General features: G+C 39.1%; 1 protein-coding gene across 1 annotated transcript in view; it reads right to left on the bottom strand.

Moving 5' to 3' along the window:
- PTPRK (protein tyrosine phosphatase receptor type K) overlaps positions 1-17,755 on the bottom strand; it is a 320,227-nt gene that overhangs the window by 33,058 nt on the left and 269,414 nt on the right. The window contains exons 13-16 of the mRNA XM_059835338.1: positions 7,553-7,562; positions 6,551-6,576; positions 501-589; positions 398-411 (exon numbers count right to left, since the gene is read on the bottom strand). Coding sequence (XP_059691321.1) covers positions 398-411; positions 501-589; positions 6,551-6,576; positions 7,553-7,562 — 139 coding nt within the window. The remainder of the gene's footprint in view (positions 1-397; positions 412-500; positions 590-6,550; positions 6,577-7,552; positions 7,563-17,755) is intronic.

The raw sequence follows: 17,755 nt of genomic DNA, 5'->3' as shown, positions 1-17,755 counted from the left end.
TTTTTAAGAAAAAACCTCCAGGTTTACAAGGTATAAAATTACATTATTTTGCAAGTTGGATAACATACAGATACAAATAACTCATTGGAGCTGCATCTAGATAATCAAATTCATTAGGTGATTACAACATGAAAAGTGCAGTAAGTTATTCTTTTTTTTTTTTTGCTTTAAGAAAAAAGGCTCCATGAATTTCAATTCCACCCATTTTAATACTCTGTACATTACTCTAGCTGCGACTTAAAACTACTTGGAAATGAGTAAGTATGAGAAAATGTATAGCTATTGGATCCCAAATATAAAGTAACCCTCTCTTTAAATCCATCGTAAGAATCACAGCGAAAACAACAAGAAACACAAAAGTCATCCAAAAGCTGATGTGAGCTACTGGTCCTGAAACTTTTTTTTAATGACCTGTAAAAAATACCCATGTAGTTATTGTTGTTTGAAATGGAGAAAAAAAAAGGGGGATCAGCACAGATAATTTTCTTACCTTTTTTGACGATCAATATGACAACAAGGAGAAGCAGGATGAATACCAGAATTCCAGCACTTATTCCTGCTATTTTCACCACTCGATCTGTTTGTTTAGCTGGATCTGGAATCACCTCAGGTTCTTCTGTTGCTGCTGCTAAAGGAACCAAAAAAGAAGTTGCTTAAATGTGTAAGCACTAGAGACATGAAAATCATAATTGGTGATCATTTCTGAATACGTGTGTCTGTTAATACAGTAGCCAAAATAGATACATGCATCGTATGTTTATATACCCACACATATGTACATAGATACACTTAAATACACTGTAAGTTTCAATCTATATGCCATACACGTTTGCAACACCAAGTATATGACTATGTATGTGTGTATACAGGTACATACGCATATGTAATTTCACGTGTACGGAAGAAGTGCATACGTATCGGGATTTCAAACAAGTTGCTGCATTACAAAGCAGAAGTATGTTTTTAAAGCAACAATCTGTCAACTAAATCACCATTACTTCCTTTGCTGTTATTTTTTCAGATACTAAATATGGAATATTTAACATGGACTAATGAGATTACCTAAGTCACAAACAGTAAATTCAACTTTCTTTTCCAAGCCACAGCCAGCACCCGAAACTCTAGTCCTTCTCTCCTTCCCCCAACTTCAGTCCACCTTTGTGTATTAATTCACCTTACAGCATCTGGCCTGAGATGTGCATTCTACTGGGAATTTGACTCTCTAAATAAGGCCGTCCACAAAGCCACGCCTAAAGTCAGAAGTAGTTTTATTTCTGTTTATAGGCCCTGAAAAAAAAATATTGCTGTTCTACACAGAGATGAACCCACTCTGTAACACAGCCGAGTGGGCTGAGGCCACAGGTTACAGCAGAAAGGAAAACAGAATATATATGAAAGCGCACAGCCATTCAGTCTGCACGTCTTTGCATCGCAGCCCGGTGTACCAGGGATCAGGAGCGTGGGCTTTTTCAGCCTGGCAAAAATATAAAAAAATATGAACAGGTTTCAGCCAGGGGTAAAATCCCATGAGGTGTCGACTTGTAAAACAGGAAATGGCTCTTCAGTTCTCTAGTTCTTACTTTCTAAGTCTGTGGCTCAGCACTTTCCCTTTTCCCTGCTCACAGCACGGATGGGTGTGTGTGCCTGCTTTCTCTCTCTCTGACTCTCTGCTTTCTCTTCTCTCTTCTCTTCTCTTCTCTTCTCTTCTCTTCTCTTCTCTTCTCTTCTCTTCTCTTCTCTTCTCTTCTCTTCTCTTCTCTTCTCTTCTCTTCTCTTCTCTCCTCTTCTCTCCTCTTCTCTTCTCTCCTCTCCTCTTCTCTTCTCTTCTCTTCTCTTCTCTTCTCTTCTCTTCTCTTCTCTTCTCTTCTCTTCTCTTCTCTTCTCTTCTCTTCTCTTCTCTTCTCTTCTCTTCTCTTCTCTCCTCTCCTCTCCTCTCCTCGTCTCTTCTCTTCTCTTCTCTTCTCTCTTCTCTTTCCCTCTTCTCTTTCTCTCTTCTCTTCTCTCTTTCTCTTCTCTCACTCTCCACCTGGCACGCAGCAGATGCAACTTAACCTCTTCCCCCTCCCAGCAAATGCACGTGGAGTAGTTACAAGCTGTTGGCATCATCATGCCTATGTCATTACACAGAAAATGTCCTTTACTCTGAAACGAGGATGCTTCTCAACAGACCACCAAAACAAGCAGAACGAACAATGAGGTGAAGCCACACCAGCGAAAGACTACCGCTCCCCTGCAAATCTGCTCCATAGGCCTTTCAGAAAGCCAGTGTAGTCAGTACCAGGCATAACTGGTATCTAGTACTTTCTGGGTTTAACCATGTTACTCAGACCGTTTCTGTTCGGGTTCCATGTGCAGGAACCCCTATTATCTTTTGAGGGAAGGATCATGCTGTTGTTTAAAATCAAACTTTATTACTTGTTTCTGTAACCTCCATCTCAGCAGTATCTGACCCACTTACTAACAACTTACCCTCAGAACAACCTTCTCAGTTAGCAACGTGCTCTCTTCCAGACACCCATAAGAGAGCTAGGCAGACAGTGAGAGATCTGGCAGTGCTTTAATCATAAAACTTAATCATCATCATAAGACTTCATCATCATAATCATCTCTCTCCCCCACAGCTTGAACTCTATCTGCTGATAAATACTAAATGCTTCCTCCTTTGTGTAAATACATGCCTGCATGCACACTTGCATACATAACCTGCGTGGACTCGATACTGTGTATTTTGTTTGTATGATGTGTGTTGGGGTGTCTAGGGGTAAGAGTCAGGATCAGCTAAGTGGTGTGTGTATGTGTAGCTGCGTACACACAACACATACTCACACACAAGCTAGAATTAATGCCGGATACACATATGATGCTGCCTAACAGAGGAAACGAGGGGGGATGACTGTTGAGGTGGAACTGGAAGAAGAAGGTGTTTGAGATTCTTGATCCTTAAAATGAATCAACTCCCAGTCTACTATTATCTGCGCTGGATACGACAAACACAAATGAACACTTAATAAGCAGTAGAGTCAAAAGGCCAATCATTAGAGTCAAAAGACCAATCAAGGCTAAAATATAAATGGCTTTATATGCCAACGGGAAAAAACCTCATGTTTGCTGTATGGGCTACTGGGAAACAGCAAGGACGTGGGAAAGGTAGGGAGGGGAGCATGCAGGAGTGGGATAGTTGCTGTGTCTAGAATCGCCATGAGTACAAGCTGAGTGCAGCTGGATGGCTCTGACCTAGCAAAGGTAAGAACTACTCAAGCTGCAAAACAACTTAAGGCTTGAGCAAGAGATTTAGTTGTGTGGATGGAGATTTAAAGCCAGGTCTTTAAGAGATTTCAAAATATGAATCACAAGGATTGGATGTGACCAGAAAATCTGAAGGAAAGGTTACTGAGGGAGTTTACTTATTCGCCTAACTTAGGCACTGGTGTTTTATCATGTATTCTGTAAGAAATGCTTGAATTTTGATCATCAGTAACTGGTCAAAATGAAGCTCTCTGTCCAAATTTTTAGAACAACAGTGGAAAGCCAGGAGGATGTCAGCTGCTTATCCATTTACTCTGGTTTCCTTATACTAAGGGTTTGAAATAAGAGGCAGTAACTCATTCCATGAACTTTAATGCTGCTTATGATATAAAGCTCGTGCCCACTAGAAATTTACCACAGAGTCTGAAATTAGTGGAGAAAAATTATATTGAATAGTCATAGGCTAAAGCAAGCATATAACCAGTGGCTGAGCCTCCTATATCCAAAACGCTGAAATCTATGGGCAAAATGCAATCCCTCTCCCCAGTATCAACAGAAAAATTGCTTTTGACTTAAATGAAGCCAGGATTATTATATGTATGTTTCCAGCAACAGATAATATATGCATCCTCTAGACTAAGTGTTACATTTGGGGACTATATGAAAGCAATTATAGATACAAATCACTCTGTAATCACATGTGTATGTGCATTGTATGCAATAAAGTATATTATTTTGAGGAAGCCATTGAATGTAGCATAGAATAATTTAATGAAACTTAGAAATTTGAAAGTATTTCATATTACTTGTGTTTTAGTTTTGTTAGTTCAAAGTGTATAGTAATAAGCATGCCTGACCTTACACATACACAACCAAAGGACAAAAACATGGAAACCTTGTGCTATGTGTTGAACTTAGGTGTATAAGTCAGCATCTCCTGGTTGCTGATTGCACAAGGACTACAGCAGCAAGAGAAATTCTGCTTACTCTGAGAATTTGCTCTCTCTGTCCTCTACACTACAAGACTGTCAGGATTTTTCTTTCTCTGAAGTGTCTCTTCTGTAGGCTGAACTGCTGGCCTTGCCAAACAAAGGAGCTCAACTAACCAAGGCTTCACCAAGGGCAAATCTTGCCTAACCAACCTAGTGGTCTTCTGTGATGCAGTGACTACATCAGTGCACAAGGGGAGAGCTACAGATGTCATCATGGACTTCTGTAAGCTTTTGACACAGTCCCCCACAACATCCTTCTCTCTAAATTGGAGAGCTACAGTAGTTAAAGATTGAATTATTTTGATAATTGGAGTTAACATCTGTGTATTTCTAAACAAGGTAAAAATGGTCTAAAATTATTTAAGTTATAAAAACACCTGCTTTACTAACTCCTAATATTCCTTTTTAGTAATCTAGTCCTCCAATCCCTTATATCTTGAACAGCAGACTGTATTAAAACATAATTTACCAATTTGAAAAAGAACCTTGCGTGGTAACAGAATGATCATCATACAAAAATGGACTCCCTACTGGCTATTCATTCCTTTGGCCAGCCTTACTCTAATAGACCTTTAATTAAGGGTTAATTTTTACAATATCCTCACATATTACTATATTTTTCACAATTTGACCCTGTAAGTCTAAGAAGATATAATCCTACTGTTCTCAACCAGTGCAAAGTCATCTGGCATAAAATTTGCAAGAAGTGTTTCTGATCTGAAAGAGAGTTAACTACATTTCGCCCCCCCCCCCCCCCCCCCCCGTAAGAATAGCTGCCTACACAGAAGATTTATGAGCTAGATTGGGAGGAGAACACTGGATTTAGCAACTTACCCACTTGTCTTTCTTCTGAACTAATGAACAGTAGCAGCAATCCTATTCTTCAGTCCCATTCACAAAGTTCATAAAATAACTCGATCCAGTGACTCTGGCTCTGCACATTGCCAATAACAGTCACCATATAAGAAGTAGTTTTCCTTGTTTTCATAGATACTTAAGGACAATATTCAATCAGTTGACTTCCATGATCAATAGCATGAAGTTCAACTGTGAACAGCACTAAATGAGACTACAATTGCTAACAGTCTCAGGGACGGTAAAATTCTAAACAGTTGGTGAGGTAGACTCCACCTTATTTTCACAATTTCCTGATGTACTTAATTCCTCTAAATTTTATCTTGTTTTTAATCAATCAAATACACCTAAAAATCCAACACCCACTTTTAAAATTGAGTGTATGCATAATATTCATACTTAATTCTTGAAGTATACTGTGGCATAAGGAATCCAGTCACGGCACATATTGCTTTCCTGTCTTCTCCTTCCCTCTGCAGCTTAGAATTTACACACAGCCTTGCAAAATTGTCAGAGAATTTGTGAGACTCAGCACAAAATCTATTCACCTATACCTTCCTAAGGAGATGATGGTGTTGGAATCAAGATAATGATATTCTACTCGCTCATCCAAACAAAATTATTCAAGCAGAAAATTCTGGTAGGATTTTGCAGGGCTGCTTGTATGGTAACACTCAGAGAACAGCCAGCCTTCTAAAAGACAGAGGTTTTGAACAAGATTTTATACGTAACCTTCTCACCATACCATTTGACTCTCTTTAACATTCACAGCATTTTATGCTGGGTTTCTTTTGTGTGAGCGAGGGAAGAAATTCTGTTTTATACATGGTAAAGCTGCTATTTCATTACACTACATTTTCTTTGAATGTTAATTTCTGTTTGTGGCAGATCTTTGAATTCTCACAAACTGGTGTTATTGCTGCATAGCTTGATATTCAAAATAGCTCTGCTCAAGATAATCTGCTCTGCACCTTTGTTATGTGGCATTCAAAAACTTTTAATTAAAACCAGGAATGACGTCTGAATGAGTTCAACAAGGTAACATCAGGATAACATCAAATGAAACTGGAGTTCCAGCCAGCTCTGGTGATATGTCATTCTACCACCTGAGAAGAGATCTCTTTGAGACACTAAGCGAGATACTCTGATGAATATATTTTTTCAGATTGGTCTGCCCTGTGTTTTAATCATCTGCCCAGAAAGACCCTTCTGTCTCCTTCAGTTTTGTTTTGTTACTGCTTTGCTAGAATGATAATCATTGTGCAATTAAGGAAATTTTTAGAAGTCTGAAAGTTAATTAATAAATTCAAGTTCAGAGAGAGAGGATCCGTAACCCCTTTTAGCTTAATTATGTTAAAAACAAGTCTCAAACGATTCTATTTGATGAAAACTCTGGAATGTGCTTTTGCAGGGATGGGAGAGACAGGATGTGCAACCTGTTCCAGCAAACTATGCACACGATTCATAAGGTCTCACAGATTTCCTCATGTGAGTCAAATTCGTACACCGTTGGCCTCTCTTTAAGATTTTTCTTTTTCAAGCTAAAAGCTGGAGATACATTTACTGGGAAAGGAATCCCCACAATTCTCCCTTCTCTACACCTTCCAAAGAGCTCCTCTTTTGGAATACAGCTTCTGGGAGATGAAGGCATGCCAGAAATTCACTAGAGTTTGGGTACATCTAAGCTGTTGCTTCCAGGACTCTAAATTACAGCTTTGTAGAGTAGCATTATTAAAAAGAAAAATTGTATTTGATTATCAACCGAAAACATGATTCCCTGAGCTGTGCTTTGAAGTGTCAGGTTCATCCCTGTCACCATGGTAACCAGGGTCCACGGCTGCCCCAAGAAAAAGAGCTCTGTCAGTGAAAAGGGGATGCCCAGCACCACCAGCCCCTTCTCTGCACCCATCCTGAAAGAGGAGGGTAGTGAGGTGATGCTTAGATAAAATCTGCTGTCTCACTTTGTGCTGTAAGACATTGTGCCCACCTTTGCCCTTACATGTGTCCCTTGCCAGGGGAAAGGGGGAGGTGTTACAGAAGCTACCAGCTACACCTAACAGAAGGGGTCGTCAAGGCCCCAAAGCTTTGTGATATTGTAAATTAAGCCCTCATACGAAAAATATTAGATACCACTGTTCTCTACATAAATGGTCACTGCTGCAGAAATGGATAGAGACACTGTTTCACCGGCCCCTGTGGCTCCTTCTGAAAGAGCTTTTTGATCCCTCTCAAAGGATGGCTTATGTGCAAAAATGAAATAAATACAGCTTCAGGCTAACCTCTAGTCAGATTTGGGATTGTATAAGATGCTGTAGAAGTTAAGCACAGAAAGTCCCACAGGTGGCTCTGCATACAAATATGGTGCCAGGTGAACAGGTGACCACCTGCTTACACATCCTGCTTCCAGATAACACAGAAAAATATCCTGAGCTTATGTTACTGGATGCTTTTTAAATGACGAACATGCAGCTCATAAATATTTATATGCATTTGTGGTGGGTTGACCTTGGCTGGATGCCAGGTGCCACCAAGCCGCTCTATCACTCCCCTCCTCAGCAGGACACGGGGGGAAAAAATAAGATGAAAAAAACCTCGTGGGTCAACATAAAGGCAGTTTAATACAGCAAAAGCAAAGGCTGCGCGTGGAAGCAAAGGAAAACCAAAGATTTATTCTCTACTTCCCATCAGCAGGCGATGTCCAGCCACTTCCCGGGAAGCAGGGCTTCAGTACGCATTGCGGTTGCTCAGGAGACAAACATCGTAAATAATGAATGCCCCCCCTTCCTCTTTCTTCTCTGAGCTTTTATTGCTGAGCAGACGTCATATGGTATGGAGTATCCCTTTGGTCAGTTTGTGTCAGCTGTCCTGGCTTTGTCCCCTCCCGAGGTCTTGCCCACCCCCAGCAAACTGGTGAGGGGGGAATGTTGGGGAAATGGCCTTGGAAATTCCAGTATTATTACACATTTGTATACAAAAGACTGGTTCCTGACTTGTATTGTTAAGCCCTCACAAGTGTAGACACATATTGTTTTGATAAGTCATATGTAATAAAAAAAATCAATCCCATCTTTACTATTCTCGAGGACTTGCAGATCAGTCCATTGACTGGTACTACTTTGGTAGGAAACTACAAGGAAAACAGAATCAGGTGAACCAAGTGTCTGCTGCTACTAGGGACTGAAACTAAAATTAATGAGGACTTACTCTTGCAATGTTCCACTGAGAAGCAATTTAAATCCACAATGACTACTCTGAAAACAGTTACGTCCATGAATTTACAACCAGTTATGAAAGAGTTGACCTTAAAACATTCAGAAGTATCAAGTGAAGAAAGTGCTGAATCCGTTTGCCTTGCTGTGAAACCGTGGACACGTCCAGACGAACAGAGCCAAAGCAGGAACAATGCTGAGGAGACAATGTTCCAGCAACACTCTGCCCTGCTGTCCGCAGGTCACACTGAAAGAACAGATGAGCGCCTTCAACTCATTTCTACCTCATCTGCCACTAAGATGTACTACTTGTGCATGTACTTTGTAGGCACTTTACTATCTTTCAAAATACTGTAAGGATAGGATTCGGTATAGGGAAAGTTGATGTTCAGTGCATCTTATAATCTACAGGTTGCACAGCTTTTGATTTGCAAGTTATTATCCTCAAGCAAGAGACAGCTGTTTATGTAGAGATAACTAAGCTAGCTTTAGGCAAGCTGTCTCAGTGACGCAACCCTGTCCCCAGGACACCAAAAGCTCTGGGTGAATGCAGATGGCAACTGTGACAAGGTATTTTATACAGGGGTGTAAGCCGAAGTTACACTGTCAGCTTCTAGTTCAGTTGTTTTAACTGGGACAGGACACAAGATAAAAATGTGGGCTAGGGCTTTTGAAATGGCACCTCTCAAAGCAAAGCGCAAACTCCAAGGGCAGAGGAACACATCCCTTTCCTGTGTTGCAGCAGCACTGGCAAGAGAGGGGAGACTCCTCCTGGTTGCAGGACATCACTAAGTCCAGGCAGAGCTGTGCTTGCCTCTGGAACCATCAACTCCAAAACGTACAGAACAAATGATGTTGGGTTTACACAATGGATAAATTAGAGTCTATTCATTAGTCTGTTGGACACCTGAAAATCGCCATGAGACAACCTTTTTTCTCCCCTCCCCTTCTGGCTGGCCTTACCTTCAAACCAAATGAGAACAAATCTTTAAAAGCAATCAGAATACCTTATTTTGGGGGTTTGTACTGTGGTTTTTCGATCTTTGAAGTTCTCTCTCAGGTCATAATTTCAAAATTGTCACCAACCGTGCAAAGGCTACAGCCTTACCATGAAAAAATCCTAATCTGTGCCAGAACTCAGGTTTTAGAAAGCTACAGGATCTCCTAATATATAAATTGTGGACAATACTAAGTGTTTGTTGCAAAATATCAGGTCTCATTCTGTAACAGCTGGACGTTCTAAATGTTACAGAAATTAAGAGAAACACCTAATGCAATTTTCTTTTTTTTTAGGAAATCCGGTTAATTTTCTGTGTCTTGGAAAAAATCAGTTTTTAGAATGAGATTTTCTTGAGCCACTTGATGCAGTTCTTTCAGTAGCCAAGATGGAAGTAGAGGTCTGAAGACTCATACACGCTTTTTCATTGCATGAGTACTAACAGACCTTGAAAAGCATACGTAAAAAAACAGTTGCAGAAATAGATAACATGCATGCTGTAAAGTATCAGACTGACACAACGAAATCTAAACCAATATTTCTCCCTGATTTTCTGGAAAGGGGTATTGGTCAAGAATGGTCCCCTAACACTCTGATCCACCTGATCACAACCATTTAGCAACGACTTGTTGGATGGACTGTTACCATTCCTTAAGGTCACTGTGATTGCTTTCTGTGTAAAACGGGTTTGTTCTTAGACCTGTCATAGCATTTTTTCCTGAGAAAATAGAAAGGCAGCCCGCCTTTTGGTAATGAGGTCATTTATTAACTTTTTTTTTGGAAAAAAGAAGTGTTATACCTTACATTACACATTAAAAAACTTACAACTTTTAGTCTGAACAAACAGCCTGGTTTCAAAAACATGTGCTTTAAAAAATAAATTCTCACTTGATGTTAGCTATAAAATTTCAACTATGCAAAACACTGCATTAAGAAATTATCTGGTTTTGACAATGACTCCTATATGGCTTGTTAGCTCAGAATTAAACTGAAAAGAAAATTACTATAAAAGCAATGTTTGGTAACAAATATACAAAATACCTCATCTTTATGTGCCTTTCCACCAGGTAACATTTAAGAAGTTTAGTAGAGAAAGTACATTATAATGATCATTATCATTTATATATGCACACATGGTTTATGGGGAAAAATATTACTCTCAAATGTCTGAAGTTCCAGTTTGCTATATTTATTGAAAATAACATTCTGTGAATAACTTCTGCTAATTTAAGCAACTATAAAATTGTAAGTGAGAATTTACTGGGAGTGTAGGAGTTGCAGAGTTATTACAGACCTGTGCAATTACAATGAAGAAGCAAGGACAGCTTAACTCTCCTCCACCACAAAACCGCAAACTCTCAACCCAAACTATACTCACACTAGCTCAAAATACAGAAATTTCCAAGATGAAAAATTATCTTAGCTCAAATGCAGTGCTAATAACCTTGAGGATGGAATCAAAAGACAAAGGCAATGAGGAGGAACAGAAATAGTGTTTCCTTCATCCTAAAACTAGTCTTTAACAGCACCCAACAGTTATTAGTATCCCAGATTCTTACTGTCATAACTGCCAGCCTTCAGTTTCTTGTTTCTTGTAAAATTTGGTACTTTTTCAAATAAAGTGAAAGAGTAAGTATAAGTACCCCAAAAAAATCAAAGATGCCTTCTTTCACATGAATTCTATTCTTGCATCTAGAGAATTTTTTTGCAGCTTCTTCAGTTATACAATCCTGACATGATTCAGTGTCTAGAGGGGTCCACTGGGCTAGCTGGGAAACCACAGGATGTACTGGTGTTCAACACCCATGGCAGAGAACTTTCCTCCTCCTTAAAATCTTCCCATCTGAAGAGCATCCACTCTCAGAAAGTTACATGGGTCAAAACTCTTGAGGTTCTCCTGAACTCATTAGCACTAATAGGTTTCCAAGCAGCTGGAGGTCTGGGAGTATGAGGTAAAGGCAAATATCCTCTTCCAAACCAACTAGGTATCACCCAGCTGCACATTGCAGCGGGCTGCAAGTGCTGTCTCAGCCATTACCCTAATTATGCAGTTGCTCCCAAATCTGCTTATCCAAATATATCTGAAAGGTCTTATATGTCAGCACTTTAAGCTAGGCCACCTGATTTTGCACTGAAACATCAAAGCAATGGTGCTCATCCATGCTAGTCTACCAGCTGCAACGTGAGGGCAACAGGCTTTAGCTGACTGAAAGCTTGGACATCTTCCACTACACCAACCATTTGCAAAACAAACATGTTACCTAAGCCTTAAACCCTGTGTAAGAAGTCACAAGGCCATTTATAGGCTTCTTTACTGCATTTGACATCTAGAAACACAGCCGTAATGGCACTGCAACAACATGCAGCTAATGCAATGACAACTGTACGAGAAAACCCACATTGATGTTCACAGCTATGGGTTGATTGTCATTGACTAGTGAGTTCAGATCAGGACCTGTAATGACATTAAAAGCCTTTCGTATTGCGTTGTTGCCTCTTTCCACGTATCTCTATATTACTAATATTTCAAAGAGACTTTCAAGCAGGGGGAAGAGGTGGCAGTCCTGCAGACTACAGGACAAACATGCCTGCAAGAAAGATGACTGTTAACGTGTATTGCCACTTTCTGAACCTTTGGCTTTACTTTTTCACATTTTTTTCTTTTCATACAGAAGTCTTGATGCCTTCAAATCTTAAACTCTAATCAATTTTTCTCTTCTGAAAGAAATGAGACTTTTTGTTATTACCATTATTCAGGTAAATACTCACACAAAACTGATGGGGGAACCAGACATAATAAAGAGCCTCCATGATTAAAGTTAGATGAACTTTTCATACCTGCTATTACACTGGTTCATAAAAAGTAAAGATGAATCAGTTTTTAACTGCACAAAGCTTACTCTGGCAGAAGGCAGCCAGGCTGCATGAAGAGTAGTACTGGGTTGTGCAGTATGCAGAACTAAAAGGTATGAGTTAGAAAGTGCATTTGTGGCCTCCTCGGCTGCATGTTTTGTGGGTAGTGGAGCATTTAGTTGTTTTTATCCAGAGGATGAAGTTAGCTGTTCTGTACTGGGTATGCCTTGGGCTGTTGCTTTCCCAGCTAGATTCTCTAGGAACATACAACTCTATCAAAGGACAAAACCAAATACATCTAACAAAAGCTTCAAATCCACATGGAAGTCAAAATAAATGAAGCCAACTATAACATGCCAATATTGTATTATGATTTATGTAATGGGTTGCTGGCAAAGAAGATTACTGCACTGGTATTTATGCTTTAAATCTGGTTTTAGGGTTTTCAGTCAGTTGTGATCTGAATAAAACGTGACTGATTTGGAGGAGAAAATCACCTTAAACTGAAGGAATGACAAGAACTCTTGCAGATGAGGTGGCAAAAATATCTATACTGAGGCATCGAGCTTTGTGTAAACAATGAGCAAAACCAAATTTACAGTTTAAAATAGGAGCAAAAAATTGAATTAAGGACTGACATGAAAACAATGTGCTCTACTTTTCAGGGACACAGGCTAAGACACACCTCTATGTACCTCACTTAAATTGTGCCTTTGGCAAAATGTGACTTGTGATTTGAAACACACAGGTCACTCCACAGTGTGAGCTCCCGTTTACAAGTGGGTATTCCTGACCATCCACAGCAAAAATGGGCTTTCTTCTCTTCAAGGAAGTGAAAAATGGCTTTACACAGTGACTGACTTGATATGACTTTAATGAAGGACTCACTTCAGTTTCTTATTCCTTAAAAAACAGGCAGTTGTTATCTACCAGCTTCCTCAGACACAGCTGGCCAGAATTTTCAAACTTGGGTAGAAGAAGTCACCCTGACATATTCGGGCAGCTCCAATACAGGAGAGAACCTTCAGATGGCTTGAGTACCTCTCATAAATCACATCTACTGTCATATTTTAAGTATCCACGTTTGAAAAGAAACATACACCTGGGGAAACATATTAGCCAATCAACACAATGACAATATCTCCAGATGAGATCTCCTCTTGCCTGATTCTGGTGTAATAACGAGACTAGTAAGTATTACATGAAAACATAGTGCAATCCTGTACAATCATGTCTGCTACTTATAGAATATCCCAAAAGTCAAATTAAATACAAAACTGTTTGCATACCTCAAGCATTCAAGAAATGGAAAGTGAAGAATAATAATGTGTTTCTGAATCAAACATTAAACAACTTAGTACTATATTAAACTTTGTAAGAAAACTATAAAAGCATTTTTTAATCACTAGAACACTTTAGAAGGTAAATGTTTGTCTAACAGTTTTTTTCAGCAGGACAAAATGCTGAAAAAGGAAAGCAAGAAATAAAAATATAATTCGATCTAAAATCACATATAACACTAACTTGTTTGCACCGTGCAATAAATACAATCTTAGAAAATCTGTAGTATTAAAGGTCAACTGTCTTTGTTTTCTCCCTGATCATTTAGGGGTAAATTACCATTACACCACTGAGAAAGGAGAAGGGACCTAATAATCTTTCAGTTTTGTAGACCCAGGTAGGTTTTACTCAGTGTAACTGGTAAAAATAAATGTTCGATTCTGTGCTCCCAAACTTGTACCAGGACTGATATATTTCCACTCAGCTACAGGCGATATTCTCCGTGGAAGATGATAATTTCACCTTCTTTCACCTACAAAGACAAGCGCAAAGCCCTGCACTTGGGATGGTAACTTGGGAGGTACCACACCACGGTACATCCTGGGGTTAGAAAGCGGCTTTGCAGAAAATAAGGAAGGAGAGAATTGATCTTGTTGCCATCTTCAGCTGCCTCATGGGTGGATGCATGTAGAGAAGACACAGCCAGACTCTGCTCTGAGAGATGCACAGCAAAAGGACTAGGGGCAACAGACATGATTTGCAACAAGGGAAATCCCAAAGTAGACAGTAGGGAAAAAACCCAATATCACAATGAGGATGGTAAAACACTGGGGCAAGTGCCCAAAGAGGAATCTCCATCCTTGGAGACATTAAAAACTCAGCTTGACAAGGCCCTGAGCAACCTAATTTAACTTCCAGTTTAGATCCAATTAAGCTTGAACCTGTTCTGAGCAAGGGTTCGACCAGACGACCTCCAGAGGTCCCTTCCAACCTGAATTATTCCAAGATTCTTACTTTATACATGAAGACACCAACTGACACTCTGTTCATCTCATTGGCCTTAGTAGTCATTATTGCCTTGTGTTCACAAATAAATAGATGAGTGAAGCAGTATTCTCTGAAATGCGGGGAATGCAGTTTTAACTTTGTTTTTCTTCCAGTTTCAGTATTTCACTTAGATTCACGTTTGAGGCTTTTTTCTAAGGCTGTCGCAATTTCAAAAACAATCCCCTAAGATTCAATCAGAGCTGGCTCCTGGGCACTTCTTAAAGCTGACTGTAGCTTTAAGCATCTGGCCCTGGATATTTAAGAAAAAACCTCATGCTCTGGTTTGCTAAAAGATTCTCAGTGGCCACTGATTGCCTATAAAGATGAAGACTGCTCTTCAGGTCCTGCCTCTCAAAGCGAAGAAGTGCAGAAAGCCAGTGAAGAGACATTAGATGAGTTAGTCCTTGCTTACCAGAAAGCATTTTGATCAGCTGAAGTTTCATTAACTGGAAAAGGGGATAGAAAGCACTCTTTCAAGCGGCTATTAATATGGCTACATACTGGGTAGAAGAATTTACTGCCTATAGCATGTGATTGCTTTCCTCCCTGAAATGCTCTCCTTATTTGCTTGTGGACCTCTCCCCAGGGGCCCCTAGGGCTGGAGAAACCCTGCTGTAAAAAAGACTGCAGAGATAAAAGAGGGGCGATTCAGGGTTTAGGAGCAGAAAGACAGCTTGTAGTTAGAGGAGCTGCCCTAGGTCTGACAGGAGAATGAAAATAATAGAGACATGGCAAGGGAAATCAGAAATGAAAAGAAAAAGAGTCTGGAAAACAGATATGCAGAACAAGGAAAACATAATGAAAAAAGAATTGGACTATTAGGAAAACAGAAGAAGAAAAAAACAGCAAAAGAGAGAAAGCATAAAATACGAAAAAGAAGAAAGGGTAACGGTTGATATAGAAAATCTTTAAAATTCTTTAGATGATTTTTGATTAAATTAATGATTTTTGGTTGTAAATGTTAATTTAAATTGGACTTGAATTGTATTCCCTTGCTACGTGAATCTGAGTGATTCGTGCCAATGAAAAGAGAAGCAAACTCAAACGTGGATCTCTGTGAGCAAAAGAAGTAGCTTCTTTCTTCCATTCTTTTAGAAGGCACAATCCCAGACCTGTTGCAAACATTACTTTGTGCACTCTAGAAAGGCTGTCCCCTGTGCTGGTTTGCAATGGGAACTCCAAATGCTACCACATGTGCTGTCACAACACAAAACTACCACTTAACTCTGCATAAATTGTCTGCCTTTTTGTGAGACAGGCAGAACAAGAACATAAATAGCATTACAAATCATGTCCGAAATGCACTGTCAGATCTGCATGGAGTCATTTACAGATCAACCTCCCTGTGATATATATTGCCTCGGGTCACTGATACTAAGTCTTCAAATTTAGTTGTAGCAAATGTGCTCCTTTCTCTTTCTTACCATGCAGTTAAAAACCAACCAACCACGTCACTGAAATGAGGGAAGTGGTGTTACCTTCTACTTAACAGAAAAATATCAATGCAGACCTTGTCATTTAACCTTCCTTCGCCCCCCAAATCAAACAACTCCTCAAACTGTTGCACTGCTTTTACCCTTGACACTTCTTACAAGGTTTTTAAACCTGTATACTTTTTTCTAAGCATAAAGAAATTATTTCTCAAAGTAATGTTTACTGACCAAATGAAAAAATCAAAATGAGATTAAGCCTAAATATAAGCAGAGCAAGGACCAAACTTCAGAGTCCATTTAGTCTTTTGAAATTTTTTCGTATTTGTATTGTAAACACAGAGGTGTTTTTTTAAAAAACAGTTCACAATTTTTAAACTCAAAATGTTCCAGTTTGCTTCAATTATTTTACTCCATACGCATCTGAGAGTGGACCTTCAGTTAAAATCAACGGGGCTATGCCAATATGGACAGAGGAGTGGTTCAACCACTCTTAATACAAACTACTAAAAGAAAAGCCTTATTTCGAGCCTCTTCATCTTTTGCTTCATCAAATGTAGTGAATAAAGATGACAATTTAAGGACTTTCAGTTTACATAAAAGCAATACCTACTGCAAAATTTTTCAACAATCTGTTAGATGTATTGGCTCTAAGCTCCCAGCAGAATCATACACAAAAAAAAATCTTGTTTTCATTCATTTACAGCAAAATGTATTTATGCCCACTAACCAAAAAAGTACTTTATTAAACATTCATAGATATTGTAGGTATTTATTAAATCTATTTCATCACCCAAAGATTTTTTTATATAATACCAATTTTCTATCTGTTTATTGAGTGCTTGTAAAGCCTTTTTCAAGAAACAGTAAAATACATGAAATGTTTTACTGCATAGCAATACAGTAACTAAATTTCATTCTCACTCAGTTCATTGACTTAACAATGTTTACTTAGTGAACCTGAATTAAAAACAAGTTTCATTGCATTGAACCATGTTACACTGATCTCGACTTTGCAAGGGTAAAAAGTACCATTAATATTTAAGAAACTTTAATTACAGTTGCTGATTGAAAACCCAGTGACAGCAACAGCCAAATTCAAACATTTTTTTTGAAGAAGCCAATATTCCTCATCCTGTAGCCCTAGAAGAATTAGCTTTTTATACTGGCAGGTACTCCCTCGTTAAAACCAAATATCCTCCCATCCTTCTCCCATAGCATTGCCACCATGCCTGCCCTACTGCAGATGGGTAACAAGTATACGAGGCTCCTGCTCAGTGTTTTGCAAAGATCTTTCTCACATGTTTGGGCTATCAAATACTCTAGTAACAAAAGATTTCAGCTTGGATTTCATTCCTGTCTTTAACGTTGGGTGAGGGAAGATTACAGCTGAGATTAGGGTGAGTTAGGTTCAGAGCTGAGTTATCCCTTCCTTTTCAGACAGGGCTCCTTGTGCACAAGGGTCTGTTCCAGCCACGAAATAAACCGGAATGGTTGAAAATTACTTCTAAAGTTAAAACAAGTCTTTTCACCTTGGCTAATGTCTTCAAAATTTCAAGAGGGATGTGAGCAAAACAGTAAGAGAGTAGTAAACAGAGGCCTTCCAGGGAGGTTGAACTCAGGGAATTTGGGGGAAATGCAAGTGTGAAATTCTAATTTTTCTGGAAATTCTAATTTTTCTCCTTTTCCTTCAAAGGTTCTGTTCTTAAACTCCAGTTAGTTTCAGATACCTGACAGGGAAAATAAACAGCTCAACCATCTGTGCCCATTGGTATTTTTTTCCACATTTAGAGCTAATGGAGGATTTCATTCATATGAAACTTTTGGAACACCAAATATGAATTA

This window comes from Gavia stellata, chromosome 2 (assembly GCF_030936135.1).
Source record: "Gavia stellata isolate bGavSte3 chromosome 2, bGavSte3.hap2, whole genome shotgun sequence".
NCBI classification, from domain to species: domain Eukaryota; kingdom Metazoa; phylum Chordata; class Aves; order Gaviiformes; family Gaviidae; genus Gavia; species Gavia stellata.
The sequence above is the reverse complement of the archived record's forward strand: the minus strand, read 5'-3'. Positions and strand labels throughout refer to the sequence as shown.